Source organism: Canis aureus, chromosome 23 (assembly GCF_053574225.1).
Source record: "Canis aureus isolate CA01 chromosome 23, VMU_Caureus_v.1.0, whole genome shotgun sequence".
NCBI lineage: Eukaryota > Metazoa > Chordata > Mammalia > Carnivora > Canidae > Canis > Canis aureus.
Genome location: NC_135633.1, coordinates 21,085,521 through 21,111,467, shown reverse-complemented (window position 1 = coordinate 21,111,467; position 25,947 = coordinate 21,085,521). Strand labels below are relative to the sequence as shown.

At 54.2% G+C, this 25,947-nt stretch overlaps 2 protein-coding genes across 3 annotated transcripts in view; both read right to left on the bottom strand.

The window, feature by feature from the left end:
* Nucleotides 1-294: 294 nt before the first annotated feature.
* Nucleotides 295-7,504, bottom strand: TPP1 (tripeptidyl peptidase 1). The gene is made up of 13 exons (XM_077866677.1): nucleotides 7,357-7,504; nucleotides 7,182-7,253; nucleotides 6,762-6,901; nucleotides 5,418-5,568; nucleotides 5,084-5,211; nucleotides 4,754-4,932; nucleotides 4,383-4,581; nucleotides 4,059-4,247; nucleotides 3,763-3,832; nucleotides 3,210-3,330; nucleotides 2,969-3,127; nucleotides 2,474-2,599; nucleotides 295-2,303 (listed from the first exon to the last, which is right to left on the bottom strand). Exons 1-13 carry the CDS (start codon nucleotides 7,464-7,466, stop codon nucleotides 2,163-2,165), a joined length of 1,785 nt encoding a protein of 594 aa, XP_077722803.1. The 5' UTR covers nucleotides 7,467-7,504; the 3' UTR covers nucleotides 295-2,162.
* Nucleotides 7,505-8,116: 612 nt separating this feature from the next.
* Nucleotides 8,117-25,947, bottom strand: part of DCHS1 (dachsous cadherin-related 1) — a 34,770-nt gene continuing 16,939 nt past the window's right edge. For both annotated transcript variants that reach the window (XM_077866673.1, XM_077866674.1), the window contains exons 3-21: nucleotides 21,600-21,788; nucleotides 21,271-21,502; nucleotides 20,900-21,136; nucleotides 19,530-20,555; nucleotides 19,130-19,323; nucleotides 18,825-18,921; nucleotides 18,565-18,722; nucleotides 17,495-18,359; nucleotides 17,159-17,398; nucleotides 16,944-17,069; nucleotides 16,093-16,302; nucleotides 14,032-14,910; nucleotides 13,345-13,458; nucleotides 12,953-13,164; nucleotides 12,707-12,861; nucleotides 12,398-12,528; nucleotides 12,001-12,284; nucleotides 11,521-11,659; nucleotides 8,117-11,186 (exon numbers count right to left, since the gene is read on the bottom strand). In XM_077866673.1, coding sequence (XP_077722799.1) covers nucleotides 8,575-11,186; nucleotides 11,521-11,659; nucleotides 12,001-12,284; nucleotides 12,398-12,528; nucleotides 12,707-12,861; nucleotides 12,953-13,164; nucleotides 13,345-13,458; nucleotides 14,032-14,910; nucleotides 16,093-16,302; nucleotides 16,944-17,069; nucleotides 17,159-17,398; nucleotides 17,495-18,359; nucleotides 18,565-18,722; nucleotides 18,825-18,921; nucleotides 19,130-19,323; nucleotides 19,530-20,555; nucleotides 20,900-21,136; nucleotides 21,271-21,502; nucleotides 21,600-21,788 — 8,100 coding nt within the window. In that variant the 3' untranslated portion in view covers nucleotides 8,117-8,574. The remainder of the gene's footprint in view (nucleotides 11,187-11,520; nucleotides 11,660-12,000; nucleotides 12,285-12,397; nucleotides 12,529-12,706; nucleotides 12,862-12,952; nucleotides 13,165-13,344; nucleotides 13,459-14,031; nucleotides 14,911-16,092; nucleotides 16,303-16,943; nucleotides 17,070-17,158; nucleotides 17,399-17,494; nucleotides 18,360-18,564; nucleotides 18,723-18,824; nucleotides 18,922-19,129; nucleotides 19,324-19,529; nucleotides 20,556-20,899; nucleotides 21,137-21,270; nucleotides 21,503-21,599; nucleotides 21,789-25,947) is intronic.

Sequence of the window (25,947 nt, the reverse complement as noted above, 5' to 3'; positions counted from 1 at the left end):
GAACCGTCGACGTCTAGGACGCTCTTCTGCGGGTCCGGGGCCCCTCCTGCCCCTCCTGCAACCTGGCACTTAAAGACCTTGCTTAGGGACCCCCCCCTCGGCCACGGGTTGCCTGCCAGTCTGTATCCTTTCCAGTTCCCTTACTCAGCCTTTTAAGGGTTGTAAGTCTCCCCCCCCCCCCCGCCCCCCGCGACTGCCCTGGGAATGGAGGACAGTAGGAATGTGCAGTGTTGCCATAGTTGGGGAAGGAGGTATTTCAGCCTGAATAAACAACATACGCAGCATCACAGCGAGTGTGTGTGGGGGGGTGTTCAACGCAACACACATTTATTTAATTCCTATTTGCCCATCCTGAGCGAGGGCCTGGGAGTACAAAGTTAAGCAGGACGAGACTCTCGTCCTCTCGGCGCTGACAGTCGGGGAGGCAAACAGGTTAGCTGGCATTTTCAGTCCTACATTGGAGTTACAATACTAGAGGTAGACACAGTATGCAGTGCAAAGGAGGAAGGGGACTAACATCTGCCGCCTACTTCTTTGTGTCAGGCACTCTATCAACTTTATTCCACTTAATTATTCCCTGATTACTGTGCGACGCAGGTATTGATATGCCCCCTTAACAGAGGAGGGAAAAGACTCGGGGAGATGTACCTGTCCAAGGCTCTGTCCTAGTCTACGTCAGAACCAAGTATCAAATAGGTCTGTTTTTAAAAACCCAGGATTTTTCTGCTACACAAAAATGAGCTACCTTCAGGGAGTCAAAAGGTTCACAGGAGGATATGACTTCTGAGTTTTTAAAGAGAACTGGAAATGAACCAGGTAAAGGGAGTCGAGGGACATGTTAAGGGCATAGACTACCTTGAGGAAAAGTGAAAGTGTGTGCAGAGCCGGGAGGGGGAACAAGAGAAGATAAACAATTTGGTACTCAGGAACAAATGGCAAGGGAAGAATCAGGTTTGTGAGTCATAGCAAAAAGCCAGAATTGCATCAGTAACCTTTGAAGGGTCTTAAGTAAATGACCTGATGGGATTTGCATTTTACTCTGAAAAAACGATTTTGCGGATGGGCAGGAAGTAAGGACACCTTTGGCAAGGGCCTCCTACAATTCAGAGGAGAGAAGATACAGTCCTAAGCTAATGTAGTAGCAGTAGAGATGGAAAGAAGTAAATGAGGGCTAGATACATTTAGGAAATACAATTGGCAGGACTTATGGATTGATAAAGATGTATTTAAAAGGGGAAGTCGGTAGGACTTATTAATTGACAGTGGTAAGGGGGAGGGGGAGGTGAAGGAAAGTGAGTCTAGGCTAACACTTAGGCTTCTGGCTTGTTCGGAAAAAGCACAGTATCATTTACCAAGACGGAACACAAGAAAATGGTCTGGAATTGGGAAGGAGGGAGATGAAGTATTGAGTATCACACATCTTGCACTTGAGGTATCAATCATTGTCAGATAGAAAGTCTGATTTAGTGAGATGGTGATGGCTGTAGATACGGGTGACTGATTTGTTCCAGGGAATATTGGGTAGACTGAGAAGAGCAAAAGACTAAAGATGAAGTAATGGTACAAACATTCAATGAGGAAGAAAAGAGGAAGGGGGAATGAAGGAGGAAGTGGGAATGGTCAGAAAAGAGGTTAAGCCCTGAAGGCTAAAGAAGGAGAGGAAATGGATAGCTGGGACAGAGAGACCATAAAGCAAAGATTAGCAAGTGTGCACTGGATGATGCAGCAGGACGGCCAATGTTTGTCATTGTCAGGGGAGGAAAGAGTGAAAATGTGAGAGCAGAGGTCTCACTGCAATAAACTGAGAAGAGAACGTCAAGTGAAATAGTGTACACAGACAGCGTAGACAGCTATTTGAAAAAGCCTGGTTGAAGAGAGAAAGGAGAAATGGGGGAGGGGAGTTAGGGGAGGGGAGGCTCCCAATCAGTACTGGTTATAGCATCTGTAGAGGAACATGAGGCCGGAGTAGGAAGACCTGAGCATGATGGAGCAGGGTAGGGTTAGGAGTCAAGTCAAGCTCACAGCATTTCAGGGTTAGGGAAATAAGCTGTCTGTTGCAGTCTATGGTTGAGGGTTCAACAGGCCTTCCGACAGTGCAGAATTAGAGACCAAGCCACCAGCTATGGGGCAGGGGACCAGTTCACTCTCCAGGCAGGAAAGGGTCAAGGTTTGATTAGTGCCTTCAGCAGAGCTGGGAAGTTGGGTGTTCCCCAGCCTGTCACAGGATCCCAGCCAGGGCCAGAGCAGAACCCCTGACCCTGCACCTCTTCATTCAGACAGGATTCATGGCAGCCACGGGTTACCTAGGGAGAAGGTGGGCATCAGATCTGGGGCTGCCTGTCTGTACCAGTACTTACAGACTAAGCCCCCTGTATTCATATTTCAGGACCCCATCAGAACTCCCCTCAAGTTCATGTTTGCACTCCCCATATTCATGAAAATGTCCACACCTTCCTTTCCCTTCCATACTCACATCAAAGAGTCCTGCCCCACGCTGCTGGTAGAGCCTTGGGTTGAGAAAGCCAAGAGGAGGGAGGCCACTGAGGAGTCTATGTTCATTTATCAGGGATAGGATCCCACCAAACACTGGAGTAGAAGCCTGCAAGAGTAAGAGTATAAGTAGAGGTTAGGGGTTCAAAGTGATTGGATTTGGGGGATGGATTTTTTTTTAAGATTTTATTTATTCATGAGAGACGCAGAGTGAGAGAGAGAGAGAGGCAGAGACACAGGCAGAGGGAGAAGCAGGCTTCATGCAGGGAGCCCGACGTGGGATCCCAGGCCTCTAGGATCACAACCTGGGCCGAAGGTGGCGCTAAACCGCTGAGCCACTCGGGCTGCCCCTCAGGGACAGGGACGGATGTTTAAAAGGATCAGAGGTCTTAGAGGAGGCAGGGGTTCTGGGTGCAAGGTCTTAGTAGAGGATGAGGATAGTTCCTGAGAGGGGGTTTGGAGCCAGGCTGATTCTTACCGAGGTGCCAGACACCCATGGAATGGGCACGCTGTTACTGACCACCCAGTAGCCATCGGAGAGTGCAGCCACGTCTGGATAGGCACGGCCACTGGCATTGAAATAACTAGATGGTGGTAGGTGGGGACTGGAGCTCAGGAACTGGGCCACAGCTTCCTCCTGAAAGGTGTTGTTGAGTGAGTATGGTCTGCTTAACTGAGGATCCCTCCTACCATCTATCCCCATAAATACACATACATACCTGGTATGAAGGCTGTGGGAACACATTGCTGAAGCCGCCACCACTGATATAGTCAACAATCTCAGTTGTGACTCGAAATGGATTCTGGAAGGATGTGCCTCCCACCGTGGTGACATAGGGGCTGAGAGCAGAAAACAGCATTCAGATTGTGGTGGTCTCAAGGGGACCTCCAAAATATGTGGAGATGGGGGAGTATGGGCTAGGTCTTGCTAGAGGGGCTGGACTCTGTGGGGAAGCAGGTACATGGGGAAGACGAAGCCCTCAAGGCGTGGGCCTGAGGTGACAGTGCATACTTTTCTCTATAGAACATTCACCAAATCTTCTACTCTGATGCCTGGGAACTAAGGAAGAGGAATACTGGGAACTTTGTTCTACTTAGAGGCCATGGGACCTAGATCTATAGGAAGAAGAGGGGAATGCAGCAACCAGAGCCAGTTAAACTGAGGTCTTAAGCTACAGGAGCACCTGGTGGGGTCAAGGCAAAGGTTCCAGATCATGAGGTCATAGATGAAAGATTGGCGGTCACAGGTAAGAGGTGGGCTGGAGTGCTTACCTGGAGGCAGGGAAGCTGGGACGGAACTGGTGTCTTCTAGAGACAGACCAACACCCAGCCCCACTGTCACCTGAGAGAAAGAGCAAGTTTAGCATTCAGATCAATGGGTCAGAGCTTGATATGTGGGTTCGGATGTCAGAGAAGAAATTAAACAGTCATTGCTGCAAGAGCTCAGAGTTTAGAGGTCAGATCCGGGTCCCTGGTGAGTTCAGATTATAAGTCAGAGATCACAAGGGTCTCTGTGGGGTCAAAATGCCTGGATTCCAGAAGGGTCTAAGTTTAGAGTGGGAGGTCACCTGAGGCAAAGAGCAGGGTCAGACCCCGAGCGGCTGCCTTCATGAACTCAGTGTTGACCCGCTGGATGTAGGCGCTGCTGAGGGAGTCCTCGTCATCTCCATAGCTCACAGTGTGCACATGTGGCAGGGCTGACTCATTACTGAGCAGCAGGAGCCACTGCAGGAAGGGCTCCTGTGACTCATGCCGGCCTGGATTTAGGGGAAGGGAAGGAACACAAGGACGTTGTCAGGATCTCTGTCTAGCTCATGGGATTCCCTTGCGGGAGCAGTAATCACCACTCACCACCACCCCTTTCCCCACCCACCAGTCCCCCTTGGCAGTACCAGGGCTACTGTAGACCCAGGTGGAGATGTTGGCACCGGCACTCATCAGGTACTCCACATCTAGACTGGCCTCGATCCCAGCCCGGCCCCGGCCCTGCTGTCCAACTACACGGGCTACCGATGCCTGGTGTGCAAAGTTCCCACCAAAGAGGCGCATGAATTCAGCCAGGTCTGACGCATGGAAATACTGCTCCAGGAACTACAAAAGGAATCAGAGCAGATATCATGGGTCAGAGGATGCAGCCCCAAAGTCAGGGCAGGGGATGTTGTTCCAGTTAGAGGGTGAGAACCCAGGGGAGGAGTCAGAGAGCAAGCCCAACCTGGGGAGACATGTAGGGTGTTAGGACCCTGGAATTCTCTGCCTGGCTCACCTGGGCACAGGCTTGGCTGTTGTTGGTTGTGCCAGAGCCCACATCTTGTGCTGTCAAGTTGTATCGCTGACGGATCACAGATGGGGTCACCCCCAGGTGCAGGCCAACAGTCCCTGACACTTGTGGCTCAGGGCGTTGCCTCAGGGATGATGTGGGGGGGAAGCGGTGCAGCCCGCCCACTGTGGGGAGAGGTCAGGCTTGAGGAGGAGATCTTTTAGACTCCAATTCCCACTTTACCATTGATCCCACCCCAAGCCCCCCACGGCACCTAAATTTTTCCAGCCCCTGACTCTGTCTGCTTCAACCCTCACCAACCCCATTGGTTGTTACCAAAGTCCACATGAGGGGCCAAGGCCTTCGGGAGCTGGTATGGACGTAGGGACCTTATAACATGGATCTCTGTAGGTCCCCCCACATAGCGATGAAACTCAGCCCCAGAGAGGAGCAGTTCTGCCTGTCTGGAGGTCAGAGATCAGAGAACAGAGGTCAGAGAGCAGTACAGACCAGAGCTGAGGCCACCTGAGCATCACTGCTCATCCTCGTCTCCCCGTGTGTTAGCTCTCACCCACAAGCTCCCGCCAGCTCTCAGCCATCTCCCATTGGAGTGACTCGTCTCCCTGATGGGATGATTGGTACCCTCCATGGGGCAATCACTCCCTCTCACCGGACACTCAGCCAGCAAGTCAGAAAGTCTTGTGTGGTCACCGAGTGGCAGTTCCGGGCTCCAGCTGCTGAGAGCCATTTTTGGACTGTGCGGAAGGTCAGTGGTGATGGCCGGACCAGTTCAGCCACATCCTCTAGGGTCAGGTATTTTCCTGCAGGGATTCAGTAGAGGATCTTGCTTTTCCAGGTTGCCCATTTTGGACCTCAACCAGGAGACATTGGGACTTCCCAGAGAACCTGGAACAGGGTCTCAAGGGATAGGTGGGAACTTTCTAGCAAAAAGGCAGGCTATGCAGGTGCAAGCTACATTTGGGGGCCAGGGAAAGAAAAGGCTGAGGAGACTTGGAATGCCATGGCCAGAAATACCGATTTACCTTAAAGGCCAGAACATTGCAAATACTGCATCAAAGCGTGTATTTTCATGATCATAAACAACACATGAAGTTAAGAAATTAAAATTTTCCATATTAAGTTTATTTCCAGTAAAAGTTTTCAAAACTTTCAGAACCAATTATAAGATGACATCTAATTCAGTTCCAGTTTTCATACTTGTTGATTTTAAGCTAAACATGACAGTGAGTCACTACTTTCCTGCACAGTGCCATGCACACAGCTCCGGGGTGAATCTGAGACTCCCCCCCCCCCCCAACCATGAAGGGCTTCGTGCCAGGGAGGGACACTATCCAGCATGACCACTGGAGCAGAACACTGTTTTGGAGTAGAGTAGGGAGCAGGGTGGGGAGTGAGGTGGAGCAGATGAGACTACGGACCCCTGAGGGGCCTGGGCAGCAGTCTGGATGCAAGAATAAACAAATGAGTTGGCGGTAACAAGCAATGGTAAAGAGTGGATGACTCCAAAGGCTCTTTCAGAGCTTCAGAACTGGAAATGACAGCCCTAGAGTCTGACTGGAGGAGGACATGGGCGTGGGTTGGACTGAGGGTGGCGAAGGAATTGAGCTGATGAGCACCCGTCTGTACTCGACACTACCACTTCTCCATCTGTCTGGTAGCTGATAAGGAGTAGAGTCAGAATTTGAATTCAGATTTGATCACACAGCCTGGGCTCCTAACTTTCAGGTTACTAGCCTGATAAACACAGGTGAAAAGTTTTGGGGAAAAGAATTTGAGTGAATTTTGGACAGTTTATTTCTAGTTCACTTTTTTTTAAATTCAGAAACTTCAACGAGAGCCACTAACCACTGCTATTCAACTTCCCTATATCACCGCCTCCCCAGGCACGAAGAGCATGACCCTGACATTATGTGCACCATCCCACACTCAGCCCAGCCCTGAGTCCCTCCACTGCATCCCACATCCCAGCCCCAGTCCCTCTCCCGATAGGCACCATAATGAGGAGAGCCAGGATCCGACACAGCCTGTACCAGCTTGGACAATCTTTCCACGTTCTGCTGTCTCAGGGCAAAGGTGAGACTCAGCTCTTCCTCAGAATCTACACGGCCCAGGGACACCCAGCCTGGGGGCAGCCTGCAGGGTCAGAGGTCAGGAACATGGCCTTTGTTAGTGGGGGGGATGGGAAGTATCAGTCATGGAAGGTTCAGGATCAGGGGCTGAGACCTGGGGTAGGATCCCAGAGGCAGATATGACTCACAGGAGGTGAATGCTTGGAGACTGAGCCTGGGAACCTGGGAATAAGACTACGGAGGGGGTACCAGGAGCTGGTAATGGGGTGAAGGAGGCTGGAGCCAAGGCAGTGGGCACAGGACAGGGCACAGGGGAGGGGGCAGTCTGTGCTGAGTCAACTCACGTCCGCTGCTGGTCTGGCTCCGGGCTGTAACTGCATTTGCTGGCGACACAGAGAGCAAGGAGCCCTAGGAGGCTGCAGAGGCAGCAGGCGGGTTTCAGCGGGAGCCGGACGGCCAGTGTATCCCCACCCTCCAACAAACATAATCCCCTCCTCCCGGAGCCCCCTCATTTCTCACCAGGTTCGGAGTCTCATTTTGCCTTTCTGGAGATCCACTGTCATGTGACAGATCACATGAACCCTATGTTCCACCGCCACACCACGCGCCGCCTGGAAACTACTGCCCATGCTGGCTCCTCCTTCAAGTGGGTGGTCCTAAGTGCTGCCACCCAGATCCTTCCTCTGGCGGTGAGCTCTGGATTAGTCCAGGGCTCCCCCCTGCTGCCGGAGTCCGGCCAGCTCTCACCGCGGGGTAAAGGGCAGTGCTTGAGGACGGGCTCCCAGGCACACAGACCCACGGACGGGATTCATGGTTCGCTGTAGGTATCAGGAGAGCCACCCAACCTCTCAGAGCCTAGGCTTCCTTCAGAACGCGGAAGCTGTTGTATTTAAAGTGCTCTGCCTCCTAGGGTTGCGGTGAACACGGACAGAAATAAAGCAGGCACAATGCTCAGAAGGGAGCCCCGTGCGGCCTTCCGTGAGCTCTTACTACACGTAGACCCTCAGGCCTAAAGCTGGTCATCTTTCCCCACCCAGCCAATCCCTCTCTAGATCCCAGCCACAAGGAAGCCCTGTCTGCCTCCTGGACCTTGTGAGAGGGAAAGGCCCGCTGCAGAGATGTGAGGTCAGCCTCAGGCTAGGCTCCCAGGGCCATCCCCACCCTAGAGGCCCCATGCCCACCACCCCTCTGTGCCTCTCTAGGGTGTCCACAATACATCAGGTGCCTTGCAATCGTCCCCCATCCCAATGGCCCCCACAGAATACAGCCGGACACTAGATACAAACTGCAGTTTATTAAGGCTCCAGAGTGAGAATTGGCACTTGGTTCTGTGCAGGGGCAGGGGTGTTAGTGGAACCCAAAGGAGCTGGGCCCAAACAGGTTGGAGGGGCCTCCCCCATTCCCCCTACCCCCCAATAAATAAAGTCTCAGCTCCACCTCAGGGTGCTGGCACAAGGCAGGAAGCCCTCACTGAGGAGAACCCAGAGCTGCTGCCTCCTTCATATTTCTCCCCACATTGGACCTGGCCCCAGGTCCGTGGCCAATAGGACCTCTATTTGACTGGTGCTCTGACAGGACCAGGGTGAGATGTGGGACCTGCCCCCACTGGAGTTTAGGATGGGGAGCTGGCCTCCCCTGTGGTCAATCATGGTCCGAGGCTGCCCAGGGCAGGCTCAGATGGGGCCTGCATTGGGGACACTGTGCGCATCCCAGGTCGGGGCCCAGCCTGGGCCACAGCTAGATGTGCAGCTCCGTGTCATCAGGTGGCTCCAGGCCGGACTCTGCGCTGAGTGCGGAGGCTGAGGGGCCCTGGGCCACCCCAAATGGTGAGACAACGGGTGAGCGAGCAGCCAGAGGAGACAGTGAAGGGGAGAAGCTGGGGGACATGGCAGCTGAGGATAGGGAGCCTTCGTGGCTGATGGGGGAGCGGTGAGAGGCTGGTGGGAAGATGGCCCGGGTTGCTGCTGTGCTGGCTGGCTTAGGGGGCACAGACTTGGCTCCTGGGTGGGCCACAGCAGTGATGAGGGGTGGTGGATCAATACGGGGAGCTGGGGGACATGGCCGAGCTTCATCCTTGAGCCGGGCAATCTCTGTGAAGACGCTGGCCAGTGGCTGGAACTGAGGGCACCAGCTCAGCAGGTAGTCCCAGTTATAGCTGCCACGGAGCTCTTCCTCACCAGCCACGATGGCTGTCAGTGCACCTGCCACACATGGCTTGCCATCTGCTGGGAAGCCATAGTCCCCGGTGGGTGCAGGGCTCAGGCCACAGCCCCCTAGGAAGGCTGTGGCAGTGGCTGGTGGGCCCTCTTCTCGGTACAGAGTGGCTCCTGCACCTGGCAGCAGCAGCCCTGCCTTGCGGCCCTTATACCAGGTGTCAGGGGCAGGTGGCTCGCAGGATGTGTCACTCAGTCCATCTGCATCCTGTTGGATGCCTGAGTCGGGGCCACGGGCAGCCAAGGAAGAAGCCACACTGGCCACTCTTGGGAATTCGTTGATCATGCGGATCTCGTCATCCTCCGCAGCCTCTGCTGAGCCTCGGCCACTTGAGTGTGAAGGGTCCAAAGAGCCACCACGGGGGTAGGGTCCTCCAGCTCCTGGCCCACCATAGCTAGGGAGAGTCTGGTGATAGAGGTGTTCTGAGGGTGGTGGGCTGGGTGGCTCTCGGCCTAGCTTCTGCAGAGAGCCACTGGACAGGGGTGCTGCCTGTGACATTGGACCAGGTGCTGCCTCAGCCTTGCGGCTACGGGCCCGTACCAGGCCTAGGACCAGGGCTGCTAGTGCAAGCACAACCACAACTCCCAGGGAGGCTGCCACAGCCCCCACCAATAGCAGGTTGAGGTCAGGTGCCAGGCCCAGTGCAGTGTGGGTGATATCCACGGTCACAGGCACTGTGGCACTCCGGGATCCAGGCAGAGGCCCCCGTGCCACCACCTCCAGCCTCAGCTCCCGTGGTGCCTCACGCCGTGTCCGGCCTCCACTCCCAGAAGTGCCTGTTCCGCTGCCTGGTGCCCGGCTGTCCACTCGAAGGTACAGGGCACCTGTAGTTTGGTTGATACCAAAATAGGGGGAAGAGGTGGCAAGGGAATAGAGCACCAGGCCATCGGCACCTCCATCCTCATCTGTGGCCTGCACATGACCCAGGCTGTAGCCACGCCGGGCACCTTCTGGCACTTGGAAGTGGAAAGCTGGAGCCAGGAACACTGGGTCATACTCATCCTCCCCTGTCACCAGCACTGACACAGTGACTGAGGCTGAGAGATTCCCAGCATCAGCCGCACCCACCAGCAGCTGGAAGCTTCCTGTGTGCTCATAGTCAAAGGCCACTCGTGCCCGCAACTCCCCTGTTGAGCTGTTCAGTGCAAATGCCTCTCGGCCCTCAGGCCCTGGCCCAGCCTCCAACAGGGTATAGCGGAGCCTCCCGAAAGCTCCTGCATCCCCATCAATCGCATGCAGAGTGGTCACAAGAGTGCCTGGAGGCTGGTTCTCTGCCAGGCTGGTGCTGAGCAAGCTCAGCGGGAAGACTGGGCCATGGTCATTCACATCCTGGACCTCGATGGTCACTGGTGCCAGAGCAAAGTGTGCCCCAGCAGGGTCAGCAGCCTGCACTACAAGCTGATGTCGAGCCTGGGTCTCACAGTCCAGGGGGCGGGCGAGTCGCAAGGCACCTGAGTTCTCATCCAGTTCAAAGAGCCCAGAAGGATCGCCTGAGCTAAGGGTGAAACGCACAAGGCCATGAGGACCCGGGTCAGCATCAGAGGCCTCCACATGCAGCAGCTCAGCTCCAACAGGTGTGTCCTCGGGAACTGCCATGCGGTATGACGCTCGAGTAAAGACAGGTGGGTTGTCATTGACATCCAGCACAGTGACGGTCACAGGCACAGCTGAACTGCGAGGTGGCTGCCCCCGGTCAGCTGCAGCCACAGTTAAATTATACTGGGTTAGGCTTTCAAAGTCTAGAGACTCAAGTAGCACCAGGCAGCCCAGTGCCCGGGGGCCTAGTCCACCACCTTCCCCAGTCTCAGCCAGCCGGGGTTCCAGCTGGAAGACTCGGCCCCGGTTACCACTGACAATGCTATAGTCCACGGTGGCATGAGTGCGGCTTCCATCGGCATCTGTGGCCTCCAAGGTGAGCAGGGTGGAACCAGGGGGCAGATCTTCAGTTACAGCCACACGGTAGTGTGGCAATGTGAAGCTAGGGGTGTGGTCATTCTGGTCTTGCAGCTGCACATGCACTGTGGCTCGTGCTGCCCGGCCTGGCATCCCATGATCTCGTGCTTCCAGTACTACGTCCACCACTCCTGGCCCCTCATGGCCCAAGGCCACTGTTCCCACTGTTGTGAACAAGGTCCCTGCGATGAGAAGGGAATGGAGAGAAATATGCATTCAGCAGAAGCTATAGGTGAGCATAGGGTGATCCTTCGGGGCCTAGGAAATGGCCTTGGAAGTCTGATTCTAGGGGATGGTCTGTGTGCTGGGAGTTTATGAAATGGTCTCCAAGATTCATGAAATGGCTTCTAGATATGCAGTCAGGATGGGGCTTAAAATAGAGACAAAGCAGGGGAAATGTTCTCACTGGGTCAGAGATCCAGGAGTTAAGGGTTCAGGCAAGAGATTCTAGGAATGAGGTCAAAATATGGCCCACTGCTGTCAAAGATAAGGGATCAGATCCTGGGAAGAACGTACCATTGTTGGGGTCAACACTGAAGCCCTCAGCAGGGGAAGCCAGGTGGTAGGAAATGTGACCATTGGCACCCGAATCCTGGTCAGTGGCAGAGACGGAGAGAATGGCACTGCCTGGAGGTGTGTGTTCAAGCAGTGTCACCTGAGGGGTGAGGACAAATGTTTATGGCCAAATTTCCCAGCTGCCCTACTGTCCACTTAGCTTATTTCTGGAGCTTGATCCCATGAACCCTGCTTGGCATCCATGCCAGCTTGAAGCCCATACTCGGTGTTCAAACTGCCCACCTTCCTCCATTTCTGGGCACAGGATGAAGAACCTAGACACAGTTCCTAGGACTCAGACAGCTGACTTAGAGATGGGACCCTCCCATCCCCAGGTCATTTCCAACATCCATCCCACCTCAGACCCTTCTGGCCTTGGCACTTCCTTCCAACGTGAACAACCCTGGGCTCAGGTGTGGGGTCATCTAGGGGCATCAGTACCTGGTAGAGGCTCTGCGAGAAGGCAGGTGCATTGTCATTGACATCCTCCACAAACACCGTGAGGTTAGCATGGCCCTCGTGAGGCCCGTCATGTGCCAGCAGTTGCAGGTGGTAGCGGTCACGCTGCTCAAAGTCCAGGGGGCCCGTGAGTGAGAGGCGGCCTCCATAGCGACCTATGCTGAAGGGATCCTGGGGTCCAGATGGGCTCAGCACATACCACAGCACCGGTCCTGAGTCCACATCATTCCCTGTTACCTGTGCAATCTCTGAGCCCAAGAGTGCATCTGTAATACAGGGGACAAGTATTTGGTGTGGTCCTAGACACCCCTGGAGCCCCAAGGAGGGGGGATGTGCTGCTCCACCACCCTTTGTACCTCTCGCTTTACTGAGTCCTCACCTTCTGACACTCGGAGCTCCCAGGGCTGGGGGATGGTGGGACGATTATCATTAGTATCGATGACCATCACTGTCAGGGTAGCTGAGCCCACCAGGGCTGGACTTCCTCTGTCTGTGGCCATCAGTACCAGCCTGGACACAGAAAACAATCAGGGGTGGGGCCTGGGGATAAGGGAGAACCACAGGCAGGGCTGGAAGGACTCACGACAGACCTGAGAATGTAGCCTAGGGATTGAGAGGGATTCAGGGCAGGCCTTGAAACTGCATGGACCCATGTTGGGATCTTGCAATCTACCAAGCCAGGCCTTACCGTGTTTCAGCCCAGATCTCACGGTCCAGGATGGCTGTGGTAGTAATAGTGCCTGTGGCTGGGTCTACGTGGAACAATCCGCGTGCTGGTTGGGATGCAGCCAGGCTGTAGGAGATCTGTCCGCTGGGGCCTTGGTCCAAGTCATCTGCCTCCACCTGGTGGGAAAAGGAGGCTGCTGGCACTGGGCTGGCCACAGACAAGTCCGGCAGCCAGCCCTGCCCCTCATCTTCCCATCACGTCCCACACCTGCAGCAGGGGTCCCTCCAAGGGCCTAGACTCAGGCAGGAAGGCCACGTAGTGGGGCCGCAGGAAGCGGGGAGCATTGTCATTGGCATCTTGCAGGGTTAGGGTCAGCACGGAGAAGGCAAAGGCTCCCCCGCTCTCTGCCTGTAGCACCAGTCGCAGTCGTGGGCTCGCCTCAAAGTCCAGCCCCTCTGCCGAGCGAACTGTGATGGCTCCTGCGGTAGGGGGTGAGGGGAAGCAAAAAGCATCACCGACAACCCTTGCTTGCCCTGGAGCCTCCCTCTCTGATGCCCCTTCCTCAAGGGCAGCCTCTCCCCAACCAGGGCCTTCTGGGGCCCAGTGAGGAGCTCCCCCAGGAGCTGTCCCCTCACAGGGCCCCTGCTCCTGCCCCTTACCTGTACTAGGCTGGATGGAGAATGTCCCTTTCTCATTCCCACTGAGAATGCTGTAGATGATGGGTCCATTTGAGCCCCCTGCATGGACAGCCTTAGGGGAGATAATGGGAGTCCCTGCAGAGAGGATGGTATTGGTTGGACTGCTAGCACTAGACTGAGGGAGTTTATGACACATTTTTAGCGAGTAACCCCAGCCCATTCAAGGATACAAAGCTGGTCTCCCATCCAAGTACTAATCAGGCCCAACCCTGCTTAGCTTCTGAGATCAGAGGAGATCGGGTGCTTTCAGGGTGGTATTATGTTGAGTACAGTAAGTCAATCGGAGGACAATCATTATATGGTTTCACTCATATGGCGAATATAAAAAAATAGTGAAAGGGATTATAGGGGAAAAGAGAGAAAATGAGTGGGAAAAGTCAGAGAGGGTGACAAACCATGAGAGACTCCTACCTCTGGAAAACGAACAAGGGGTAGTGGAAGGGGAGGTGGGCGGGGGAATGGGGTGACTGGGTGATGGGTACTGAGGGGGGCACTTGACAGGATGAGCAATGGGTGTTATACTATATGCTGGCAAACTGAACTCCAATAAAAAATATACAAAAAAAAAAGAAAAAAAATAAATTTAGAAATGCTTTTTATGTCGAAAAAAAAAAGATACAAAGGCGGGAGACATGGGAAGGGACCCACCTGGGGGTGCATTCTCACGGAGCATGGCTTCACTAGTAGCCCGAGGAAAACGGGGTCCACGCTCGGACTCCCCCTGCAGCCCAACAATGACCACACCGGTGGCAGAACGAGCTGGACGGCCGAGATCAGTGGCTACGACGAAAAGGACACGATCCCGGGGGCCCAGGGCTACAGGGGAGCGGGCCACACGTATTTCACCGGTGTAAGAGTCCACGGTGGTGCCAGGAGGTGGCGTGCCTGCCAGCCGGTATAGGATGGAGGCATTAGCACCAGCATCACGGTCTTCAGCTCGCAGAGTGGCCAGAGCCAGAGTCGGGGTGCTGAGGCTGGGGCCTGGGCGGGGCAGGCGCAGCCTCAGAGGACTGGTGGGGAAGGTGGGTGCATGGTCATTGACATCACGCACTGTGATGGTGACAGGTACTGTGGTGCTCAGGGGCCCAGCAGCTGCACCATCCACTGCACTCACAGAAAAGGCATAGCTGGAACACTGCTCCCTGTCTAGGGCTATGGCTGTGCGTAATTCCCCGGAGCTGGGCTCCAGCAAGAAGGCTCCTGCTGCACCTGTACCCAGGTAGTAGGTCACACGGCCATTGGCCCCAGCATCAGGGTCGTGAGCCTGTAGTTGCAGCAACAGGGTCCCTGCTGGTGCATCCTCAGGCACCTCCACAGAGTAGGCAGGCACAGGGAAGGCTGGGGCATGGTCATTGGCATCCAGCACTGTCACTGTCACAAGCAGGGTGGCACTGAGAGCTGGCTGGCCTCCATCCCGGGCCTCTATCCGCAGCTGGAATGCTGGCTCCACCTCTCGGTCTAGTGGCCTCATGGTGCCAAACTCCCCAGACGTTAGGTCTAGGACAAAGGCTCCTGATGAGTCCCCATCTGCAGAGAAGTACATGTGCACATAGACAAAGATGTGTCAGCCCATGGGAGGGAGGGTGATTTACAGGCAACAGCAAATGGGAAGGGGTAGAGGGAAGAGAAACTGGGATAAAAGCAGAGAAGAGAACCACAGACAGTAAAGGAGGATACTGTAAAGCAGCTGTTCTCAGAGTGTGGCCTGGGGACTCCTCTCAGGGAGTAAATAAGATCAAAACTGGTTTCATAGCAATATTAAAACATTATATGCCATTTTAATTCTCAGAATCTCACAAATGTAGAGTCCAAATACTGCATGACATGTGATATCAACTTGGATGGTTAACGGCAAGTGTGTTTATTGATGCTTAGGTCTTCTAGAATGTAGGTAGAGGGACGCCTGGGTGGCTCAGCAGTTGAGTGCCTGCCTCCCGCCCAGGGTGTGATCCTGGAGTCCTGGGATTGAGTCCCACATTGGGCTCCCTGCAGGGGCCTGCTTTTCTCTCTGCCTCTCTCTCTCTGTGTCTCTCATGAATAAATAAATAAAATCTTAAAAAAATAGAACGTAGGTAGAAAATTTAGAGTGTGAACATGTATTTTCAGAGACTCATTCAGTTTTTGCTGGCTTCCTTTTAGTTACACCTATAATCTTTGCAATCTTAGTACTCTCCAACAAGTTATTTGAAGCCCTAATATTTCTTTGTACGTATGTGGAAATACCATAAGCAGTGTACTTCACTGGCTGTTTTATAATGGCGTTTTAAATTTTTCCCAGCTTTAGTATCTAATATAATAAATATGGATTTAACGTGTTTATTATAAATATGAATTCATATTACATATTTGTTATATCATGTTATTATGTCAATAAATATTGATATCGTTTAAACAAAAACCCTTTAAGGTTCTCAGAAATTTAGAATACTATGGGTTATTAAGACCAAAAAGTTTGAGAACAAGTGCTCTATAGGGAGAAAGAAGAAAGAAAAAGAAAAGAAACAGGAAAATAAAAACAGAGACACAGAGGGACATAATCGGCTAAAGAGGCAGAGGAAAAAAAACACTCAGAAACACATACATGAATGAAAACGTAGAAGACAAAGACAAGAGAAAGGAAACCCAGACACGCTGAGGCTGACATAAGCCCACAAGGAGTAGAACTGGGCAAGTGGATGCTGGGTTAGTGAGTGTGGGGACAGTTCTCACCCAAGATGCGGTACTGCAGCTGCCCGTTGGCTCCCACATCTGGGTCAGAGGCCCGCAGCACCGTAAGGGTTTGGGGATCCTGGCCCTCGGGCACCTCCAGGGAGAGGTGGGCACTCCCAAAGGTTGGGGCATGGTCATTCTCATCCTCCACAGCCACTCGCACTGTGACATGGGTCAACAAGGGGGGCGAGCCCCTATCCCGGGCATACACTATGGGGAAGCAAAAACAGTAAGATATATAGCCTGCTCCCATCCATGGAGAAACCAACACACACGGCACTCAACATGTTCCCCAGGTGCGTGTATGAACCAGAGAATGTCCATCTCTCCCTGCTCCGCAAGCATGTGTGCGCTTATGTGTGTACGTGTACACATAAATATACTTGTCAGTAGACTTTTTTCTTCCCACTTCTCATACTTAGTACATGCAAGATGTATCTTAGATTAGTGGTAGTGTGACAGAAAAGGCAGTAAGTGAGGTATCAAAAGATGTGGGTTCAAGTCCCGGCTCGAACACTTCCAAGCTGTGTTGGCTTGCACAAGTCACTTAACCTCTATGGTACTATCAATATGCTTCTTCTCTATTAGATGGCCACAGTCTAATCTGAGGGAATCCTACAGGACACAACTGTGGCATTATGCATTTCAGAGTTTGTGTGATCACAATGGCAACAGCCAGGGAGTCCGATCACCTTGCAATCCACCCAACTCTTGCTTCCCCCAAAGGATCCAAAAATATAACAAGCTGTTCTCTAATAGGTGGAAGCTTCTAGAAGGTATTTTGGGGGTTCTGCCCATGTAACGCTGGTGCTTACAACACCTCAGGCCTTTGGGGTCCGGTCAGTGCGTACCTGTCAGGTTGATCTCCTCCTGCTCCTCCCGATCCAGGGCCCGAAGAGTCGTCAGAACTCCAGTGTCTGGGTCCAGGGAGAAGCTTTCTCCAGAGATACCTCCATAAGTCACTTGCCCATTGGCCCCTGAGGAGGGGCAGCATGGAGGGAGATCAGAGGGTAGCTATAGCCCTTCTTGCCCAGTGACCCTCTCCACTCATCCCCTCGGGTCTTACCCAGGTCTGGGTCGGTGGCCCGCAGCGTGAGCAGAGAAGTGCCAGGAGGGCTGTTCTCACGCAAGAGGACGCTGTACTCCTGCTGCTGGAAGGCGGGTGCCTCGTCGTTGACGTCGGCGACACTGACAGTGAGGAGCTGCGTGGCCGAGCGCGGTGGGGAGCCGTGGTCCGAGGCCACCACGGTCAGCAAGTGCTCAGCTCGCTGTTCCCGGTCCAGGGACCGCACCACGGAGAGCGCGCCTACGCGGGCGGCAGGGCGGGTTGGAAGGAAGCCTCGGCACTCCCCGCACACCCCCGCACCCCCCCCCGCCCCAACCTCCTCCGCGTCCCACTCACCGGTGCCCGAGTGGAGCCGGAAGTAGCCGTCCCCGCCGGCTGCCAGGCGATAGGACACGCGCGCGGCCTCGCCGAGGTCCGGGTCCCGCGCTACCACGTGCAGCGCCACGGGCCCGGGCGGCTGATCCTCGGGGATGCGCACACGGGACGGCGAGGCGAAGACCGGGGCGTTGTCGTTCTCGTCCGTGACGAAGACGCGCGCGGAGACGCGCGCTGCGCGGCGGCGGCTGGCGTTGGCGGGCCGGTCGGTGGCTTCCACGAGCAGCAGCAGGGCGGGCGTGGCCTCCCGGTCCAGGCCTCGCGGCGCGCTGAGCGCCCCGGTGCGCGCGTCCAAGCGGAGCGCGGGCACGGGCGGCTCCTGGCGCAGCAGGCGGTAGCGCACGTCGCTGTTGGGGCCCGGGCCGTCGGCGTCCGACGCGCGGAAGGTGTACAGCGCCGCGCCCGGATCCGGGTTCTCCGGCAGCGCCAGCGCCAGCGGGTCGCGCGCGAAGGCCGGCGCGTGCTCGTTCTCGTCCTGCACGCGCACTTGCACGCGCAGCAGCCGCGCGCCCGCGCCCCCCGGGCCCTCGGCGCGCACGGTGAGCGCGCGCCAGGCCGGGCCCGCCTCGAAGTCGAGGGGCCGCGCCAAGTACAAGCGCCCCGAGGACGCGTCCAGCGCGAAGGTGCCCTCCGGGTCGGCGCCGCCCACCAGCGTGTAGGTGAGTGCGCCCACCCCCGCCGGCTCCGGCGCCGCCACCGAGCCCAGCAGGGAGCCGGGCTGCAGCCCCTCCGCCGCTGTCACCGTCAGCACGACGGGCACCGGGGCCGCTGGGTCTGGCTCCGAGGGGTCCGGGGCGGGCTCGGCCGAGCGGACGGAGGGAAGCACCTGTCGTGGACCGAGGAGGAAGGACAGAATCAGGAGGACCCGGGTAGAAGGGGTCTGGGCTGGCGCGCTGGGTAGCTGTAAGGGTAGTGAGAGCTGCCCGACTAGACTAGAGGGCACAAGGCCTCCGTGAAAGTGTAGCTCTTGGAGGGGCCCACAGCGGTGGCCTAGGAGAAGTGGGTAGATTAGTAAGCAAGGGCAGCCGTACCTGCACCAGCAGCTGCAGACTGGAGCTCCGAGGGGGGCTGCCTTGGTCATGAGCACTCAAAGTGAGCACATAGTGTGGCCGCTCCGCTCGGATCAAGGGTGCTGCGGTGAGCAGCTCCCCCGAGTGAGGGTGGAGAGAGAAGAGCTCTGAGCCAGGACCTGGGGACAGGCAGAGGAAGAGGGGTTGAGGGCAGGTGTCCCAGAGAGGGCAGGTCATGCTGTCACTCACCAACCCCCTTCTCTCCACACCACCCCCCATACCAGTTAGCGTGTACAGGATAGTGCCGTTCTCCCCCTCATCTGGATCCTTGGCCTGCAGAGTCGTCACCAGTGTTCCTGGAGGCACTCGATCTGGTACCTGATAGGGACATGCAAGTCACCTAAAGCTGTGTCCCCCCTGTTCTTGAGACATCTCAGGGTCAAGTTCCCCTCACCACCACCACCCCTTTTTTTGCTCTCACACCTGTTCCAAGGGTCAATCTCTCTTACTTACATCTATAGCTCTATGGGGAGATCCCTACTGCCTCTCACACTTTTTCAGGACACGGTCCTGCCACTTCACATACCTGTACAGGGAGGCCCCCGCCAGCAGCCCCGGAAGCTTGCAGGAAGCTGGGGCTGTTGTCGTTGAGGTCGAGTACTGCGATGTGCACAGTGCCTGTGGTACTACGGGGTGGGCTCCCCCCATCCTGCACCTGCACCAGGAGTTGGTAGCTGCTCTGCCGCTCTCGGTCCAGGGTTTGGAGTGTGGTCATTTCTCCTGGGAGTGCAGGATAGGGATCATGTGTGGGGCAGCTAGGGTTTAGGTATGAGGAGCTGGGGTTTAGGGAGTGTGGGAGGGAATGCCAGGGTGAAAGTCCAGGCTCAGTCCTGGTCCTCAAGGCTGTGGTCTGGGGATTCTATCTGGGTATTCATCAGTCTGAGGATGAGGCTATGAGGTCTCAGATTTCGGGCCCCAGTGCTCACCAGTCTGGGGGTGGATGCGGAAGGCCTTGCTGTCTTCTGACAGTGGTCGCAGGCTGTAGGTCAGACGTCCATTGGGTCCTGAGTCTCGGTCAGTGGCAAAGACCCGGCCCACGCTGGTCCCTGGGGGCTGGTTCTCAGCCACAGCCAGGAAGGTGGGCTCCTCAGACAAGCGGGGACTGTGGTCATTCTGGTTGAGGATGCTGACCCTCACAGTGGCTGTGCCTGTCTGCTGCCCCAACTCAGCTTTGGATCCAGACACTGCCATTACCTTCAGGGTGTACAGCTCCTGGGCCTCGCGGTCCAGTGCGGCCCGCACCCATAGCCAACCAGTCTGTGGTTCCAGGCCAAAGGGGCTGCTTGGCCCATCTGCTGCAAGATGGTAGGTGATGGGGCCCCCGTCTGGTGCCTGAGCTCGCACTTGCAGGACTTGAGTTCCAGGGGTGGTGCCCGAGGGCAGGTCCACACGGTAGGTAGGGCTGTCAAAGTGAGGAGCCAGCCCACGGGCCCCCAAGTCCTGTACCACCACCCGCAGTCGAAAGTGGCTGGTACGGGGTGGGGAGCCTCCATCCCGGGCCTCCAGCTCCAGCTCATGGGCTGGTCCCCCTGGGGGCCCCAGAGGTCCCATAAGCCGTACATGGCCTGTAGTGGGGTCCACGGTGAAGGCCCCGCCACCTCCAGCAAGCAGGGTAAAGGTGACTCGACTGTTAATGCCTGCATCAGGGTCCAGAGCCCGAAGTGTATAAATGGGGGTCCCTGGGGCAGTGTTTGGTGGCAGCAACACTGTGTCTTCAGGTGCAGGGAAGGCAGGGGAGTTGTCATTCACATCATCCAGCAGCACACGCACCCGAGCTACAGCAAAAGCCGGGGGCACTCCGCTGCCTGCCCGCACCTCCAGCTCCAGCACTGGTCCCAGAAGCTCCCGGTCCAGAGGGCGAAGTGTTTGTAACAGCCCTGAGGCCCCATCTAAGGAGAAGAGTCCTCGGGGATCCCCACCTGATAGGGCAAGGGTCACAGACCCCAAGCGACCTAGGGGGATGAGAGAGGAGTCAAGAAAGAGATGGGGGGCGCCTACTGGGTTGGGGGTCTGTTTTCTGACAGTCCACGGAGGGCTAACTAAGCACTGTCCACACCCATATCTGTCAAACTATTAGGGGAAGGGGCAGGTGTTGGCAGAGGATGCTGGGTGGCACTAGGGTGATAATTTATGTGCCTGGGGATGAGCAGAGTGCCTGTACTGTGCCTACAGAGGTGTTGGGGATTGGAACCTGCATGTTTTGTACTGGGGCTACCTATGGTGTGATACTCTAGGGTACTTTGAGAGGGTTATGTTGGGGTATCTGGGTAGAGCACCAAATGCGGATAAACGATACCTGGTGGATTGCGTGCCTGGACTATGCCCACACTGGTGCCTGGTGCCACATCCTCTGGTACAGAGAAAACATACTGGAGTTGCTCAAATACAGGTGGCACAGGGGTTCCAGGCACAATGCTGACGTTGACTCGGGCACTGGGCTCTGCCTGCAGGCCACCTCCATCCTGAGCCCCAATCTCCAGCTGCACCACAGAGTTGGCCCGTCTGGCCAAGGGCCAGGCCACTGTCAACAGCCCTGGGAGAAAGGATAGAAGCACAGATATATAAGGAGACAGCACAGAGGTAGAAAGGTTATGGAAAGGGGGGCGGGGGTGTCCTTCATTTCAGTAGGTGGGAAGAGGCAAGCCCTGGGAATGGGAGGATCCTCACCTGAGTGCTCATCCAAGGCAAAGAGTGGGGGGTTATTGCCAGCCAGGATGTGGTAGGTGAGTCGCCCATGGGGCCCTTGATCAGGGTCATGGGCTCGCACCCTCAGCACAGCTGTGCCTGGTGTACTCTGGGCACTCAGACTGGCAGCATACTCCCATGGATAAAACTGAGGTGGGTTGTCATTCTCGTCTGACACAAACACCTTCACGTATACCATGGACTTGAGGCCTCCCTAGGAAGACAGGCAGCCATAAGTCAGGTGGGCCATGTCTGGCTCTGGTGAGCACCTGATCCCAACACCCCAACCGGCCCACGGTCTCCCCACTCACCCCATCCACAGCTGTCACTGTGAAGTCGAAGCTTGAGGGTCCCTGATCTCGGTCCAGGGTCCGGGTCGTACACACATCACCAGTGTGGGCATCAATGCGGAACGGGGGAGACCCTGGGGCCCCAAGTCCGGCACCCAAGGAATAGGAGAGAAGGCCAAATGGACCACTGTCTGCATCTGTGGCTGTCACCTGGGGAGAGGCTGGGGTGAGTGATGCCCCATCGTTTTGACCAGAAGAGCCAGAGCTAAGTGGAAATTAGAAGGAGCAGGCCCTGGGCCACCTGGGTGCCAGAGTCTCTGGATGGTGGAGGACACACAGAGGGGACCAGTAGGACTTGGGCCAAAACCCAATCATAGCTCAGACCTCACCACCTGCTTTAGGTTCCTGTGAGCATCTGGTCACAACATTTTTGTCAGCTGGTCAATACATAACCTTGTTTTATGTACGTTTCTGTTTAAAGATACCTTATGTAACATGTATTATTGATTCATTAACGTTGAATGCACAGCTGATGGCACTATAAATCATATCTGAATGAAGCTTATCTAACACATACATTGTCTTTAGAAGGCACATCACAGCCATCTTGGGTTTAGGAACACTAGGCAGTGCTTCAGCACCACACTTGGAGACCATTTTAAAGAGCAAAATCACCAAACAAAAGGGACAAAAATGCAAAAAATGTGGCACTAAATAGACCGCGAAAAGGACCCTTGTTTACAGCATGAGCCGAAGTATGAAAGCAGAGCGTTGCCTGGAATGTGCACGTCAGTCCACTTAAACTTTTCATCATTCTGCACATGTTCAGGAATGACTGCAAAAGCTCCAGGAGTATTGATTTGGGGAGGGGGGGGCGGTTACACTATATTTTCGAGAGTCGGCAAACTTACAAATACAGAATCTGCATATGGTAGCTACCTGCACTTACAGAGGAGAGCGACTGCAAATTCAGGTGGGCTGCAAGGAGTTGGTAACCACCACCAGATCTCATAAGATAACCAATGAAATTACTGGGACTGATGTTCTAGCCCCACTTTTTCCTGAGTTTGGCCATTCCAGAGAGGGATCTGATTGCTATCAGGATCTAATCACTGGAGTGATCCGGGTCTGTTCTGTGGATTTATAGATGTGGCTCATGCACCTGTAGCATCCCTTGCCTCTCAAGCCAACCTCATTGGAAGTGACAGAGAGAGAATGGCAGGTTTACAAGATGTCAAGGTCATGAAGTCCAGGGGGTTCCTCGAAACTAAGAGGTAGAGGAAGGCTTTCCTGGTTAATTTGTGGGTATCCCCCAGATTGGTTCAAGAAAAGTTGAACTATTGGACACCAATGTCAGGAGCCTCTGAACATTACAGAGCCAGAACAGCAGGATACACCATTCTAAGAGCTTCTGAGCCTAGGACAGGGCCAGGTACACAGTAAGTACTCTATGTATATTTGTTAAATGAGTAAATGGACATTCTGATTGTCCTTACAACAAAAACTTCCTTCAAACTAAGTTTTATACCTTGGGTGCACATTGGACCTCCAACAGTGTGTTAGCTGGTATTGGCTGCTGTAGACTGTGACAAAGTACTCTTTGTGGATACAAGGGTCCTAGGGTCATGACATGCTGTATGAGCAGCCTGGATGGTTCCCTCTTCTTAGCCAGAAAATGTTCCTCAGAGAGAAGGCGAGCCAAGGACTTCTGCTTGTTGCCCAGGTCCTTGACAGAAATGATTTGTGGCACTGTTTACCCTCCAGAGAGACACTAAGACCCTGTCATGGCTGAACCCTGGAAACAACTCCGGCTCCAACTCTGTACTATGGCTGTGGGCCCAGATGTCCCGGGAGACAAACATCCCCCTGCATCAATCCAGGCAGGCTGCGACACAGCTGCAGCACCATCTCCAGAAGCTGTTAAAGACCTTTGCCCTCTGACTCGCGGCAGGAAGAAAAGCAATAAATAGTGGTCAGGGGAAGTTGTCAGGAAGTGACCCCAAAAGGCGTAGGGGCCACTGCCTGGAAATGACCAAGGCAGAAGTGAAATTCCCAGCCTGTGCGGCTCCTGCTCAGAGGTTGCACTGCATATGCTCAGTCTCCCTTTCCAGCAGGCTCTCACTGCCCAACATTGGTCAGCTTCCTCTCCTGCTCATCTGTCTCCTTTTGTCCCCATCCACCCCTAGTTCTCATCGAATGTGCTATTTCAAGGAGAAAATAAGGACCCTTATCTGTGAATTTTCTTAAGTTCCTACCAGACCACAAACTTAATGCATCCACCCCATCCTGACCTTCCCAGATGTCTCCTGCTTCTCCTGTTGCCTCCCCCTCTACAGATTCCTCTGCCTCCTCTTTCCCTGCCTGTTCTCACACACTGTTGCTCCTTGGAATCTCTCCTTGGCCCCTTTCACTCTATACAGTCCCTCAGGACCTTCCCTTCCACTTCCATGACTTTGACCATTGTCTGCACTTTGACCTACACCACTCCTCTGAGCTCCAAACCTGTACATCCAGATGCCTGCTCAACATCTCCACTTGGATATCCCACAGGCACCTTAAATCCAACCTGTCCAAAACTAAACTCATGATCATTCCAATCCCTCTCTAATGACTCTTCCATCCACGTAGTTGCTCAAGCCAGAAATCTGTTCTTCCCTTTTCCTCTCCCGGTATATCAATCAACTAGGGACTAAGTAAATCCTCATTATCTTTCCTATTTGTCTATTCCTCTCCATCACCATTATCACTGTCTTGATTTAGGCCTGAGTCATGTCTCCCCTGGACTATTGTGATTCCCTTCTCACAGGTGTCTGACCCTCCAATCTGTCCTCTACACCAGGATTTCTGATCCTTGGCACGACAGACAATTTGGACCAGATAATTCTTTGTTGTGGTGCTGTTGCGTTATAGGATGTTTGACAGTATCCCTGCCCTCCATGCACTAGATGCCAGTAGCATCCCACCAGTTGTGACAATCAGAAGTCTCTAGACATTGCCTAATGTCTCATCCAGAGGGCAAAACACTCCCAGTTATGAATCACTGCTCTACGCTACCAAAAGCATCTTTTGAGAAAGCAAATATGATCATATTACCCTTCTACTCGAAAATCTTCCATGTTCTCTAAAGAAAAGTGCTCAAATGCTTTGGCTTGGCTTGATTCCTCACTGTGTGGCCTACCTGCACAGTCTCACCACCCACTCTCCCATCACACACCTTAAATTTCAGAGACACTGAGCCACTTGTAGGCCCCTAAACAAGTCAGGCTCTCTCACTGCTCTCTGAGTGTCACTTGTGCCTGGACTCCCTTCCCTACCTCAGTCTGGCCCCTCACAAACTCCTGCTCAGCCTGTAAGTCTCAGCCTAAAGGTCACCTCTTTGGGGATGCATTCATACTGCCTGTAAGTACCTCACATAGTCCCCACCATGTAAGTTGTTTTTACTGCAGTACAATTATTTCTTTGCACAAGAATCTCCTCTGTAGACTATAAACTCCATGAAGCAGGGTGAGGGGTGGGGGGAGGATGACTCATTCATTACTGTATTCTTTGTTCCTAATACGATGACTAGCACATGGTAGATACTTGATAAATGTATACTGAATGAATCCAATATTAAGACTTCTTCTAACAGGTATGAACACCCAGTGGTCAATTTTACTTCTGCTTCCCTGTAGTTACTAAGAGTAAAAACTCCAGGAAACCTCCTGGAGAGTTATTCTCTTGCTTCATGCGCTAGTGAGGAAGAAAAGGTTTGGAAGTCATCACCCATTGGTCCTGGGCCAAGAGGGAGAGTAAACACAGGGGAGAGTGGTGGCGAGAGCTGGACAGCAGCAGGCAGGCAAATGCCCAGAGTGTAGCCAGAAAGCAAGGCGTCAGCTGGGCCCAGGCACTGCCTGAAGTCTAGACCAGAGGTCTAGATGCTCAGGGGTCTGGTGGACTTCTGAGATGTAGATACATCAAGCACTAGTCTCCTCAGAGGCCTCCCTTCCTCCTGTTTTCTATCCTGCATCCCTACTCCATGATGCAGCCAAAGCAATCTTCCCAAATGACATATCAAATTTGCTTAGAGCCCCTCATTGGACCCCTATGATTTTTAAGACAAAGTCAAATCCTGTAATCTGGTCTCTGTCTACTATTTTGCTATTTTGTCTCATCTCTCTGCAATTCTTAGCAGCACAGTTGAGGCCAACCTGAATAATGCAGTCACCTGAATTCACCTGAAAGTCACAGTTTTCTGCAGCTCTTTCTGGAGGCCTGGAATCCCCATCCATATACTCTATATAATCCATTTGGCAAAGTCTCCTTGGTTCTTCAAAGGTCCCCTCCTCTGAGCTTCCACAGTGCTTCATATGCCATCTGATGCCAGCAC